Here is a 14522-nt window from a genome sequence, read left to right as displayed (position 1 = left end):
ATTTGGTACTAGTTTTTGGTGAGTTCTTGTCTTAGAACAATGATCCAACTCTAAGAAAAGTGCCTCTATAATGTCCAGCTCAAGGTGATTCCTAAGAATGTCAAGAATCATTCTCTATATGGCTAGTGGAATCACATCAGATGTTGTGGAGCTGCAAGAGTATGTTGACATGAAAGAGTTGTTGCACAAGGCTAGCCAAGTAGAACAACAACTCAAGAGGAAGGGAATCATGAGGAGTTCTAACAATAATAAAAATTTCAATTGGAAGGATAAGGTGATGAAGGATAAAGGAGTTCCCTCAAGTTCAGTCACATCTTCAAGTGGGAAGTCACCTCATAGATATAGTCACTCACCACCTAAAAGGAAAACAAGTGAGGTAAAATGTTTCAAATGCTTGGGAAGAGGACATTATGCTTCAGAATGCCCAACAAAAAAGAATATGATCAGTTTATCAAAGACACAAATAGTCAGTGAACCTTCAAGTGAAGAAGAGAAGGAAGAGGTAGAGGTGGAGTTGGATACATTGGAGGGTGATTTGTTGATGATTCGAAGGCTTTTAGGAAGCAAAATGCAAGCTTTGGACCAAACCCAAAGGGAAAATATTTTCCATACTAGATGTTCCATTCAAGGGAAAATATGTTCACTCATAGTTGATGGAGGAAGTTGAACCAATGTAGCTAGCTCACGACTAGTTACCAAATTGAATTTGGAGACAAAACCGCACCCAAGGCCATACAAGCTTCAATGGCTTAGTGAAGATGGATAGATGACAGTGAGTAAACAAGTGGAGGTGAACCTATCCATAGGACAATATAATGACAATGTTTTGTGTGATGTGGTTCCAATGGAGGCAACTCACATTTTGTTAGGGAGGCCGTGGCAGTTTGACACCAAGGCTATTCATGATGGTTTCACCAATAAAATCTCTCTCATGCAGAATAATAAGAAGATCATTCTCAAACCCTTATCTCCTAGAGAGGTGTGTGAGGATCAAATCAAATTGAGAGAAAAGAGAGTCCAAGAGAAAAGAGAGATGAGTGAAACACCTAAACAGAGCAAGAGTGAAACACTTAACAAGAGAGAAACACATGAGAGAAAAATGAGTGGATTACTGAAAGTGAATGAAGTGAAGAAGTTGCTACTTTCTAGCAAACCTCTTTATTTACCTTATTGCAAAGACAACACTTTGGTTGCTGACCATTCTAACCAAATTAATTTTCTTCCTAGTGTTGATTCTGTTTTGCAGGAAATCCAAACTCAAGTTGAAGAATTGATGAACAAAGGATGAGTGCAAGAGACCATGAGCCCATGTGTTGTTCCAGTAATTTTGGTGCCTAAATATGATGGTTATTGGAAGATGTGCACATATTGCAGAGCACTCAATAACATTACCATTAAGTATAAACACCATATTCCCAGGTTAGATGATTTATTGGATGAACTGTACGGGGCTTGTATATTTTCACAAATTGACTTAAGTGGTTACCATCAAATTAGGATTAGGAATGAGAATGAATGGAAAACTGTCTTTACATCAAAATATGGATTGTATGACTGGCGTGTGTTGCTATTTGGGCTAACAAATGCCTCAAGCACTTTTATGAGATTAATGAACTATGTTTTGAGAGAATTTTTGGACAAATTTGTTGTGGTGTATTTTGATGACATCTTGATCTATAGCACTAGTTTGGAATTACATGAGGAACATTTGTGTGCAGTTTTAAATGTTCTTAGAAAAGAAAAGTTGTATGCTAATCTTGAGAAATGCACATTTTGTACTGAACAAATTGCATTCTTGTGTTTTGTGGTAAGTGCCAAAGGAGTTCATATAGATTATGAAAAGGTAGGTGACGGCTATCCAAGAATTATGTTTACATCATGAGTCTGCTTACAATATGGTTGTTGACAACACATCGAATTGTTTCAGGAGGGAGGGAATGATGCGGACATCCTCCAAGGTCTTCGGACATCCAAGCCCAAGGGCCACGCACAACAAGATTGTGTGGAATATTAAAATAAAATAATATTATTATTTTATTTGGAGTTAGGATTTGAACTCAGGACCAAGTACAAAGTATCAACCTAACCACTGGGACAAATGATCATTCTTGAAATATAAGGATTGTAGTATTGTCTTATTTTCTTACAAACAAGAAAAGACCTTTGTAATTTATACACTACTGGAAATCAGATTAGGGGGACGAATATTTTGATAATTTTAGAGAGTGTTTCTCTGCTAGGGTTTTTCCCTGTATCTTGCGATCTTATCAAGAATCCACTAATTCTTGTGGCGATCATCCTTAGGCTTATCAAACTTTGTTTGTGGCGCCTTCCTTTATCCAGGTTTTTATTGTTACTGTTTTGAATTTATTCCGTTTCGTAACCCTAAATTCCCAATTTTATTGTCATGTCTATTTGGATTCATATCATATATAATAATGCCACATTACCTCTTTCACATATATATTTATATATATATATATGATAAATTCTATTATTTTACAATAAAATATATTACACATTTATTAAAAAAATATTATATATAATGTTTTAAAAAAATTTGTTTAATTATGAATATGGATAAATTTATAATATTTTTTTCCTATAATAGACAAATATTTTTATTATAATTTTGATTGTGAACATATTTGTACTCTTTATTTTTTTAAATACTTATGTTGATGCCTAAAATTAAATAAATAAATATATTAAATAACTAAAGTTATTTATATGTAGTTTTAAGATAATTAAATTTTTTTCCTGCAATAATATAAATAAAATATGTAATTCATCTAAATAAAGTAAAGATAGAATATATATATATATATATATATATATATATATATATAATAGTAGAAGTGTATTGGGATAAAATAATTGGTTATGATAAGTCTTATCCTGTACCTAGCATTATATATAAGATAAATTAATTTTTCTTACATAAAATATAGATTGCACACTAATCACACAAAAAAATAAATATATAATATGTTAGATCTTTTATTTGCTTTTAAGATATTCTATTTAATCATTTGGGTGACCTGTTAATGGGTGCTGTTAGGATGTGCTAAGCACGTTTGTTTATGGATATCAAATTACTCTGATGGAAGGTGCGACGAACCAAGGAAGCTGAAGCCTACGTTCATCTGGTTTTTGGCATGCTGTTTGGCGGGGTTAAATGATGTTGAGTTATTCAGGGAATAGATTTAGGATGAAGGAGGTATGTCTGTACCTGGATCGTGTTTTGCTGTGGCCAATACAATCTCAAACATCACAGGTGTCTTGAGGTGTAACAGATGCAATTCAAATGGCGAACTTTGCTCCTCAAGGTCAGCACCACTGCGCAGTAGTTATGAAGCAAGAAGATCTGTGGTTTTTGGTCCTAATTAAGTTGTTAATGGCTTTGTCTTGTTGTAAAGGGGTGGGAGGTTCTCGCAATCTGTTTTCTGTTGGAGTATGTGCTAATCAATCTTTCTGGTTTGGGAAGCCTTTAAAGTTTATGGTTTATAGTGGTAAGTGATCCTTAACTCTGGTTTGTATTGCTGTTTGTTTAAACTATGAAGGTCTTGTGTATAAGGGTTGAGACACCCCTTAAATGTCTCTTTTTATTCTATTAATTTATTGCTGATAAAAAAAAAATTACATATAAATTAAATTCTAACAAACCATAAAAATATGTATAAAGATACAACATAATAATATATAGGATAAATTCAACTTTCTTATATAAAATAGATTACCCACTAGTCATAAAAAATAAAATATTATATGTTAGATCTTTTATTTAATTTGTATAGATAGTATTTAGATAGAACATATAAGCATAAAGATAAATTAAGTTTTTGAATTTACCAATTCCAAAGTGATAAGATAATGGTAAGATAAAATAATTTATGGTAAATCATATCTTGTAACTAACTCTATCTTTTAAGTAATGTAAGTATAGTGTAGGGGATCACTGCATAAGAACAAAACAATACTAGCCTTCTTTCATCTATATCATTCGCATAGCATAGTGAATCAATACTCATAAAAACACATTCAGAGTGTGTATTGCAAGCTGTGTCAATGGATTTGGAAGACCCTCTAGCAATGTTTGCAAGAAGGATTGCAGAAGAAAAATTTAAACTAAGAGACTTGAAAGGGGCCATCACTTGTGCCACCATGGCCAAAACGCTGGACGCAAATGTTGATGGCATTGACGAAAGCATCTTAGCATATAAGATCCACCAGGCAGCAATGAAAAGAGGTGGGAACGGTGCAAGAAATTGGTGCGAAGTTCTTGGCATTAAGGAGGGGTTTGAGGAGGACATTGAGAGCATAAAGATGCAACGCAACAAATTGGTGGGGATGCTGAACCCAACCAAGAACGCTTCAGTGGCAACTTGGGGTGCTTTAAGACTCATTTACAAAGCCTGGACAAACCTAAGTGACCCAAATAATCAAAATGTGGATTTTGGACAAAAGAAGAGACCACGTGGCTTCAAAGTTACCAAAAGTGCATGTTCTCGGTGTAAAAACTGGTGCAAGCACGAGGTTGGTAAGGATTCAAGTGCACACAAACATGGATATCGAACTAAAACAATTTCATTAATCAAGTGCCCCAGTTGTGAGTACAAGTTTGATCCAATATCTGGTCACACTCCAAACGCTAGGCTTACCCACCTACATAAAGATGCTTAATTCTACTACTCTGCATCTGTACTAATTTTGTACTTAGATTCCATGATTTTGTTAGATTGCCTTAGTTTTACTTTTCTTCATATTTCTTTCATAAATCCATTGTTTTATCTTATATGGAAACACATTGTCTTGATTTATCGTTTGCTTAAGAAAAAAAATAAGATTGTTTCTCTTTATTTATCTTTTACTTAATAAATAAGGATGAATCCAAAAAAAATATTTTTTAAATATATTTTTTTGAAAATTACAGTTTTTCAATATAATCAATTGATTGAAAATACTGATTTTTTTTTCATAAAATTTGTTTTATATATTAAAAATAATGTTTTATTGGAGATTATTTAGAGAAGATTAATATAACTTAGAAATTGATTTAATTAATGGAGGTTTTTTCTAAAATCTTAATAAAATAAAAAAGATTTTTTAATCTTAATTAAATTTTAAAGATTTATTTTAAAACTTTTGTAAAATAGGGATTTTAAATTATAAAAATTTATTGAATCTTAAATATTTATTTAATCAAAACTTATTAATGTTTTTGTTTATTTTATGTAAATATTTTTATTAAAAACTATCATAAACTATAAATATTATTAATTATATTTTTAATATGTTTATAGAGAAATATCATATCATAATTTTCATTTAATAACTTTATATTATATTAAAATAAATTAATTTGTCAATGCTTAATATAACTTCCAGAATAAATTTAATTAAGAATTTTTTTTAAACTTCATTAAATATCAAAGTTCTATTTAACGATGTTTTTTTGAAAACCTTCGATAAATGACAGAGGTTTATTTAAAAACCTCTTTATTTAAAAACCTCTGGTAAATGGCAGAGATTTATTTGAAAACCTTAGTAAACTATTCTAATTTTATGCTAAAATCAGGTTCAATTTTGGTCTGGTTATGTTATAATAAGTAACATGAATGAGAGTAAAGTTAAGCTCTTGAAGTAGTCATGCTTTGTTGGTCAAAAGGAAGTATGCAGGTTCGGTGCAGCTATTGGCAACCTCTAAAGGAATCATATAAGCTCACTATCATGATTATGTAAGCCAAGAAAAGGGGGCCAAGGTTGATGCAGGTGTAGGGCTAGTCTGGCCGGAGCCTATGCAGTGCTTTAAAGCTGCAGGTTCAATATGCAGGTTCTGTTTTTGCTGGAGCTTTTATGTAGCCTTTTAGGCAACATTCATCTGGTTATGCAGTTGATGGAAATGTTGTAGAGGGTTAGTTTTAGCTTTTAGTATATGGTAGGAAGTTTAAAAAATTATTTCTAGAAAGGTGAGGACCACTTCTCTGTATATGGTTTGGGATACTCCTAAAGTATTTCTGTATTTATTTATTATATTTTTTGTCGATTAAAAAAAACTATTCTAATTTTATTTTAAATTCTTTTTATTTTTAATTTTTTTCTTATTTTTTTTTCCTTTCCTCTTCACTTCTGGTAGACCCTAAACCCGCCTTTCATTTCCATTTTTTCTTTTCTTCATTCTCCTTTCTGTCCAACTCCCACCTGACTCCCATCACACACCACTGGACCTATGCTTTTACTGTTCCACCATGAAACGTGCTTCTGCTATTCCAGCACGGAACATGGTTCTGCTACTCACCATGGAACTTGCTTCAACCTTCGCTCCACCACTGAACCACTTGTCTACAAAACGTAGTTATGTTACGCGACTGGTGATGTGGTGTTTGTTATTTATTTAACGATCTTGGAACCCTAATTTTTCTGATCAGTTTGTTTTTCGTCGTTAGTGCGTCGTTCTCGTCATTCTTTGTGGCTATGGTTTATGATTGAGGTTGTGGTCCGTGATTCGTGATATATGTATATATATATATATATATATATATATATATATACCGGACAAGAATGCTCAGGTCCTCGATCCAGGTACTTGGAGAAGGTCAGCTCGGTATTTGGACCCAAGAGGTGGATTGTGAGCATGACTCAGTTGTTGTCAACCCAAAAAGGTAGTTAAGATGAAAGATAAAGAGATATTTTTATCTATTATCATATTTTTATGAAGATGAAAAATATAATTGTTTGAACATGGGACCTTTTATGTTTCAAATCCTTGATGAAGCTTGAAGTTGTGCTGCCATTTGTTTTGGGTTTAGTCTAGGGTGTTTAGAGTCTTTGTAAATCTTTCCTAGTCCCTTGCACAAAGCTTCCTTAATCTGTTTTGTTAAAGAAAAGTGTTTTTCTAAGCAAAGAGAAAAACAACAGGTTGAATTATCGAAATAATCAGTTGTTTGTCACTTGGCTTGTTTGAAGGTTTTAAAACTGTTTTTGACTTGGATAAGTAACTGCCTAACCAACTCAACCAATTAACACACAGATTTATTACTCTTTTTAAACAGTGATCTTGAAGAGAATATGAATCTTGAAAAGAGTTTGTTTAAAGATTTATTACTCTTTTTAAACAGCCAACACACATATTCAGATATTTGCAAACAACAAAGAACTTATTCAAGATCTTTGAAGAACAAGCCCAAAAAGATCAGAGGTGCCTTGGTCATAACCTTAAGATAGTATAAAGTCACTTAGCCTTTCATATCATTGTCTAGGTGCATGCTTAAGCCCATAAAATGCCTTCTTGAGCTTGAACACTTGTTTTGGATGTTTGTAGTCTTCAAATCCTGGAGACTGAGAAACAAACACTTCTTCATTAATATATCCATTTAAGAATGCACTTTTTACATCCATTTGGAATAACTTGAATCCTTTTATGCTGGAAAATGTTAAGAGGAGTCGAAATGCTTCTAGTCGTGCCACTGGTGCATAAGTCTCATTATAATCTATTCTCTTTTCCTGGTTGTAGCCCTTAGCAACTAGCCTTGCCTTGTTCTTGGTGATAGCCCCATGTTCATTCATCTTATTTTTGTACACCCATTTAGTTCCTATTGTTGAAGATGGTTGCTGCCCCTTCAAGATTATGTTTGATGAAGACTTATATGTAGTGTTTGATGAAGACTTGTATGTACTTTCCATGTATTTGTGCTTTGCTTTAAGTGTGTCTTAGTTAGTGCTTAGAGGTTGTCTAAGAGTAGCTTTTTGCTGGGTAACTCACCTCATAATCACTGGCCATGTGATAAGAACAAGCATAAGTTTTCTAAAACTGTTTTTCACATGTTTTACACAAAAACACGTTTTACTGCATAAAAATAAATCTGTTCTTTTCCAAATAAACAGATTCATTTTCTTCACTGATGTCTTGGCTAAAGTCTTGTAAAAATTGGATTTTGTGCATCAGGTATTTTGACTAAGTCTTCTTCTTTTCAAAACGACTGAGTTTCAAATAGTTAAACTTCCTCTGTTTTCGTTTTGAAAAATAAATCTGTTCATCTGTAAATGAATAGACTCTTTTTGCCTCTGGTGCCATGTCATGCTTAAACGTTTTTCAGTTTTATCTCAGCACCAGAATGGTTGACTAAGTCTCCTCACTTAACAGATTCTCTAACTGCTTTTGAAAATAAATCTGTTCATTTTATTTTCAATCTGTTCATTTTATAACAGCTTTAACTGTTTTTCAAAATTCTGTTATAAGCTGGTTGTCTATAAAATGCAAACTTGTTTCTGAGTTAAATAACGATTCAAACAGTTTATACATTTACAAAAAACAAGTTTTGACAGCAGAGAGTTAAGTGTTTTCAAGGATTAGCATTTGTTCTTCAAAGATTTCAAAAATCACAAAGTGCTTGTTCTTGGTTTGGTTCCAAAAGCTTGGTGTGAGGTGCAGCTACTGTTCTAGCAATCTTGCCTACTGGTTTAAGGCTGATCTTTGTTACCTCAATCAGGTGTAGTCATTTCACTTCTTATTACTTGCAAAAGTTTGGTTGAATCCTCTTCTTGATAGGTGTTCTTGGAGAGTGGATGTGTGTGTATGAGTGCTGAAATAGGTTTTTTCAGCAAGAGTACCTAAGTTCTTGTAGGTTTCAAGAACAGTGGGAAGTGTACTTGATTGTACTGTGTGTTAGTGAATTCCACTTGTTGTTGGTGAAGACTGGATGTAGCTCAGGTTGAGTGAACCAGTATAATTGCTTGTGTTCATTCTCTCTCTCTCTCTGCAATTTCGTTTCTGCATAATTGATAAAACAGCGAAGAAATAAATCTGTTCAATTGAAAATAAATCTGTTCTTTCTGGGCACAGTGCATACTGTTCTTGATTTCTGAAAAAGCTGTTTTAATCTGATAAGAACATATAAAATCTGCTAAAAGCCACTGGAACAGATTGATCGTGATAGGTTGCTCAAGAAAACTGTCAACGTCATTAATTGAACCTTAAACAATTGCTTAAAATTAAAGCTTGCTGTTCTGTGATTAAGTGTTCTTAATTTCTGGAAAATTGTTTAACATCAAGAAGAACATTCATAGTCTGTTAAAAGCCACTGAAACAGCTTGTTTGCAAAGATCACTCAATTAATTAGCATGCTACCAATTGAACCTTAATCACTTGCTTGAAATTGAAGCTTGCAGTTTTGTGTTTCACTGTTTTTCAAATCTGATATTTGTGTGTGTGCTGCTGAAAATTTTCACTGCATGATCTTGTGATTAATCTTGCTGAATTAAAAGCTTTTCAAACAAAAACAGTGCTGAAATAAATCTGTTCATTTTTACATAAATCGATTTATTTTCTGTAAAACTGGATTAAACACTGTTTCTGCGAAGAAGTTTTAAAAGGTCAATTCACCCCCCCTCTTGAACTTTGGCACTATTAAACCCAACACCTATGATGTTCATCTCAGATGTTCTTGGAACTAGAGACCAAACTTCATTGGATTCAAACTGATTTAGCTTTTCTTGTATAACTATTATCCAATTGTTGTCCTGTAGAGCTTCCTCCAGATATTTAGGCTCTACTTCTGAAACAAAAGCCATTGTCTCACAGAAGTTGTTAAGAGATTTCCTTTTTGAGACCCATTTTTCAACCTTTTAGGCAATTCTGCATTCACAACAGGTTCTTTGAAAGGACATGTATCAGTTGTATCAAGATCAATAAATTGATTCTTTTGAATAATGGTTCTTAAATCATCTACTCCAGGTTCATCCAAAACAGATTTAGGCAAATAATAATCAGATTCATCAAACACCACATGCATAGATTCTTCCACAGTAAGCAATCTTTTGTTATACACCCTGTAAGCATGTCCATTAATAGCATAGCCAATATGTATTCCTTCATCAAATTTACCCATATTATCTTTGTCATTATTTAGAATAAAGCATTTGCAACCCTAAACCCTAAAATGACTAATACTATGCTTTCTACCTCTATAGAGTTCATAGGGAATTTTCTTAAGAATGGGTCTAATCAAGGTTCTGTTAAGCACATAAGAAGCAGTGTATATTGCATCGACCCAAAAATTCTTAGGTAGATTAGATTCATTTAACATTGTCCTAACTAACTCCTCAAGTGATCTATTTTTCATTTCTACCACACCATTTTGTTGGGGAGTCCTAGGGACTGAATAGTTATGTATAATCCCATGTTTCTCACAAAACCTATCAAACTTTGCATTTTGAAACTCTCCCCCATGATCACTGCGAATCTGTTTTATGCTATTATCACTTTCATTCTGCAGAACCTTAGCCAGTTTCTTAAAAGCTTTGTATGCATCATTTTTGGAAGCAAGAAAAAGAGTCCAGGTATATCTTGAGAAATAATCAACAATTACCAAGGCATAGAAATTTCCAACTAAACTAGCAGTCCTAGAAGGTCCAAACAAATCCATATGCAGAACATCCAAAGTCTTATTTGTAAAAATCATATCTTTTGTTTTAAAAGAAGTTCTTGTTTATTTACCCTTTACACATGCATCAAAAATCTATTATCTTGAAATTTTATATTTGGTAAACCATAAACAAGATCCTTAGATTTCAGTTTATTCAAATGATTTCTATGGATATGAGCTAACCTCTTGTGCCACAGCTAAGACTCGTCACTTTTTTATAAGAGACATTCATTTTCAGAGCAATTGTTCATGATATCTAAGAGATAAATATTATTTACCCTTTTACCTGTGAACAACACCTTACCAAAGGATTCATTGGAAATTGTACATGAGTTGGCTTCAAAGTTAACCTTGTAGCCCTTGTCACATAGTTGGCTAATACTTAGAAGACTATTGATGGAAGAGGCCCAAGCCCATGATAGAAGAAGACCAAGCCCAAGCTCAAATACAAGTTCAAGCTTCAACTCAAGCCCAACAAATAGAAGATCTGAGCCAACTAAGCATCATTGGATGTCTGTTTTTGTAAATTACTTTTGAGTAGTTTTTTTAGTAGAACATAAAGGGAGGTGTAGATATAGATATAAGAGGTGCAAATGTATAAAGATAAGTCACACCTTCCATGTGACATAAAAAGAAGGTGTAGGTGTAGATTTAGGAGGTGCCAAAGAAAGAAACCAAGTCACATTTCCCTTGTGACTAGGAATTGGCTCCAAAGTCAAATGCTTCTCATTTGAATTTCCCTCCACTTTCATTTGAATTTTCAGCCCTCTAAACACTATAATAAGAGGGCTTGGCTCATGTAATTTCAAGATTAATATAATAGTGAATTGCTGCCAAATTTGAGCCAATATCACTACTTGTCAAAAACATCTCAAGGTTAGATTATTGATCTTCAATTTCCATTCTACCAAAGAGAGATGGCTTCACCACTCTCATTTCATACCTATTTTGCACCTCCAAGGCATCTACATCTTCTATAAGAGCTTTGACCGTGAACCTCCATTAAGCTTCCGCAAATTCCACCAACAATCCTCCAAGAATGAAGGCACTCTTCCATCAACTATGTTTTAGTCCTTCCACATATAAGACATTCTCAATTGTGGTTGAATTTTCAGTACTAACATTTCCTCTTTCACGAATCTTTCCTTTGTTATTGTCTCCATATGTGACATGCCCTTCATCTTTAAGTTTCAGACTTGTGAATTGAGCCAAATCACTAGTCATGTGCTTTGAGCATCCACTGTCCAAGTACCACTGGTTTTTCCTACTGTTTTTCTGCAAAAACAAGATTAACACATATGGTACCCCTTTTTAGTCTAGGGTTCAGTAGGATTAATACCTTTCCTTAGGAAGCCATTTGGTCAATCCTTTAGGAACAAGGTATTTTCTAGCTTTACATGTTCTAGAGATATGTCCAGATTTCATACCGTAAAAGCAAGAGACAAAATGCATTGTATTTGAACTGTTAAAAGAAGAATAACCTATTTTAGAAAGAACAAAAAAACTGGACAACTTTTTAACATTGTTATTTCTTCCAGTATTATATCATAGCCCATTTTTATTAAAAACAAAATTCTATGATCTTGGCAAAGTTTCAAGATTTTCTCTCTTTGGTGAAATTTGATAAGGTTTTCAGCAAATATTCAACCTGTTTTTCCAGTTTCTTAGTTTTCACAGGTTTTTATAGATGGATGCAAACATGTCAATTCAAGACTAACAAGATCAGTTTTAGCTTTGTGTAATTCTTCCTCAATTGACTTAACCTTAGGTTCAAGTACCTTGTTTGCATTATTCAATTTATTACATATGACAGCTAATTTGTTTGCTTCATCATGGGTTTCTTTAAAGGCAATTAACAGTTGATCATAACTTTCAGAATCAGTGGAAAACTCACTAACCGAATCAGATATTGATCTTTCATTATTCACCATTAAGCACATATTTGCTTCTTCACTTCCAGTTGAGGAGTCACTTGTTGAGGAGACTTTATTTTCCTCTCAGGAAATATATGTTCTTTTTCCTGTGCCTCTTTCACCCTTCTTGTTGGCTGGTTTTTCTTTATTTTGATTGTTTACCACAATCAAAGCAAGTGTAGTTAGAAGAATTTGATTCATTGGGTTTTGAGTACCTTTTCCTTTGTTGAGTTCAGTCTCGGTTTTTCCTTTTTAGGAATCTGCTGAACTTTTTGGTGAGTAGACTAAAAGTCTCAACATGTTCAGTATTTTCTTCTTCATCACTTTTATCATGTTGTATGCTAGTCTTCAAAGCAATTCTCTTGGTTATTCTCTCCATTGTTTCTTGTTCTTTCAGTCTTTTGAGCTCTAGCTCATACTCCATCAGTTTTCCAAACAAAGCAGCAGTGGACATCTTGGATAAATCTCTGATTTCAGAGATTGTTGTTACCTTGGGTTACCAACTCTTGTCAAGACATTTCATCACCTTAATTTTGAGCTCTTCCCTGTCAAAAACCTTCCCAAGTCCATTGAGATGGTTTACAATATGTGTAAACCATTTTTGTACATCTGCAATATTTTCTTCTGGTTGCATTTTCAAAATTTCATATTGTTGAATGAGTGAGTGCTTTGTTGCTCTTTTCACATCATTTGTGCCCTCATGTGTTATGTCTAATATTTCCCACATTTCCTTAGCCGAGATGCACTGAGACACCCTGAAGAATTCATCCATATTCAAGGCAGAGGTAATGATGTTCTTTGCTAGAGAATCATATTGAGCCTTCTTCTTTTCACTTTCACTCCATTCAGACCATGACTTCTTTACAGTTTCTTCTTTGACCACCTGCATAGGTAAAAAAGGTCCATTGACCACTGCATCCCAAATTACCATGTCAATAGATTCCATGAAAATTTTCATCCTAGTTTTCCAGAACGCATAATTCAATCCACCAAACATAGGAGGTCTATTGATAGATGCACCCTCAGCAAAATGCATTTTAAACTCAGACATAATGCACAAAACTTGAGTAAATTACAATTCCTATCTCTTGATACAAATTGTTGGGTCTATTAGTGTCTAAGTTCAAGAGGGGCAGATTTGAAGAACAGTATGAACAAGCCCAGAAAGAACAGATTTAAGTTTGATTCAACATATTTATTTTCTTGGCAAATTATCAAATTATGCAGAAAACGAGTGCAGGGATTGAGAAGAAAGATGGACACACAGTTTATACTGGTTCACTCATCAAGAGCTACATCCAGTCTCACCTCACACCAAGGTGAAATCCACTAAACAATTCAAAACAAATTACAAACCCTTGTCGTTCTTGAACCCTTCAAGAACAAGGCACACACAATGCTGAAAAACTCTATTTCAGCAGCAAGAACACTCCAAGAAACCCTATCAAGAAGTGTCTAAACAACCACCTTTACACAAGAATGAATAAGGAAAGAAAGCACCTGAAAAGAAGATGCAAGAAACTAAAAACAACAGCACTTTTCTGCAGTTCAGCAATGACAGAACCTCAACCCTTGACCAAGGCACACAATGAACAAGCACACTTGAATTTCTTTAAGAGAACCTTTCAAGAAAACATTCAAATCTTTTGTCTCTCAATGAAAACTCATTGATCTGTGTTAAAAAACGTGATCACTCAGTGTCCTTTCATGTGAGATGTGCCTCTCTTTGTACAAGAAATAATTTATAATAGTTTTTCAAAAAACAGTTGAAAGTTGTTATAAAAAGAATAGGTTGAAGTTAAAATAAACGGATTATTTTTCTTAAAAACAAAAGATGACTTTAAAACCATTTCCAACTCATCTTAACTGTAATAACGGGCTGCAACAAACTTTTTGGTGCCCTAACAGAATTTTGGAAAACATTAACCAGTTCAAAAATAAATCTATTGTTTTACAAATCAACAAATTTATTTTTGTGCAGTAACCTAATTTTGAGAAAACTTAAGGTAGTTGATAAAAGAGTTTTGAAAAGTTTTTGTGTTTGATCTTACCACCTTGGTTAAGGATATGAAGTAGGTCATGAAGCAAAAGGCCTCTTTAAACTCACTCTAACCTACTATGACCACTAATAACATCCTCACTGGCTTCAAAGCAAACAATACATTTTTCTACATCAAACACACAC

The 14522-nt window shown here is 33.4% G+C and overlaps 3 protein-coding genes across 3 annotated transcripts; 2 read left to right on the top strand and 1 right to left on the bottom strand.

Moving 5' to 3' along the window:
• The first annotated feature begins 766 nt into the window (after nt 1–766).
• On the top strand, nt 767–1288 carry LOC137835213 (uncharacterized). The gene has a single exon (XM_068643603.1). The coding sequence runs from the start codon at nt 767–769 to the stop codon at nt 1286–1288; it is 522 nt and encodes a 173-aa protein (XP_068499704.1).
• A 1748-nt stretch (nt 1289–3036) lies between these two features.
• On the top strand, nt 3037–4787 carry LOC137824476 (uncharacterized). Its single transcript, XM_068630132.1, has 2 exons — nt 3037–3512; nt 4046–4787. Exons 1-2 carry the CDS (start codon nt 3308–3310, stop codon nt 4681–4683), a joined length of 843 nt encoding a protein of 280 aa, XP_068486233.1. The 5' UTR covers nt 3037–3307; the 3' UTR covers nt 4684–4787.
• Nucleotides 4788–12833: 8046 nt separating this feature from the next.
• On the bottom strand, nt 12834–13388 carry LOC137835194 (uncharacterized). Its single transcript, XM_068643584.1, has one exon. The coding sequence runs from the start codon at nt 13386–13388 to the stop codon at nt 12834–12836; it is 555 nt and encodes a 184-aa protein (XP_068499685.1).
• Between the last annotated feature and the right edge of the window lie 1134 nt (nt 13389–14522).

This window comes from Phaseolus vulgaris, chromosome 11, assembly GCF_000499845.2.
Source record: "Phaseolus vulgaris cultivar G19833 chromosome 11, P. vulgaris v2.0, whole genome shotgun sequence".
NCBI lineage: Eukaryota > Viridiplantae > Streptophyta > Magnoliopsida > Fabales > Fabaceae > Phaseolus > Phaseolus vulgaris.
The sequence above is the reverse complement of the archived record's forward strand: the minus strand, read 5'-3'. Positions and strand labels throughout refer to the sequence as shown.

Bases quoted from the DNA above. Each gene is read 5' to 3' on its own strand.
- LOC137835213 (XM_068643603.1), top strand. From the start codon at position 767: ATGACAGTGAGTAAACAAGTGGAGGTGAACCTATCCATAGGACAATAT.
- LOC137835194 (XM_068643584.1), bottom strand. From the start codon at position 13,388: ATGTCTGAGTTTAAAATGCATTTTGCTGAGGGTGCATCTATCAATAGA.
- LOC137824476 (XM_068630132.1), top strand. From the start codon at position 3,308: ATGGCGAACTTTGCTCCTCAAGGTCAGCACCACTGCGCAGTAGTTATG. The intron at 3,513-4,045 runs GTAAGTGATCCT...AAACACATTCAG, and splicing joins AAAGTTTATGGTTTATAGTG to AGTGTGTATTGCAAGCTGTG.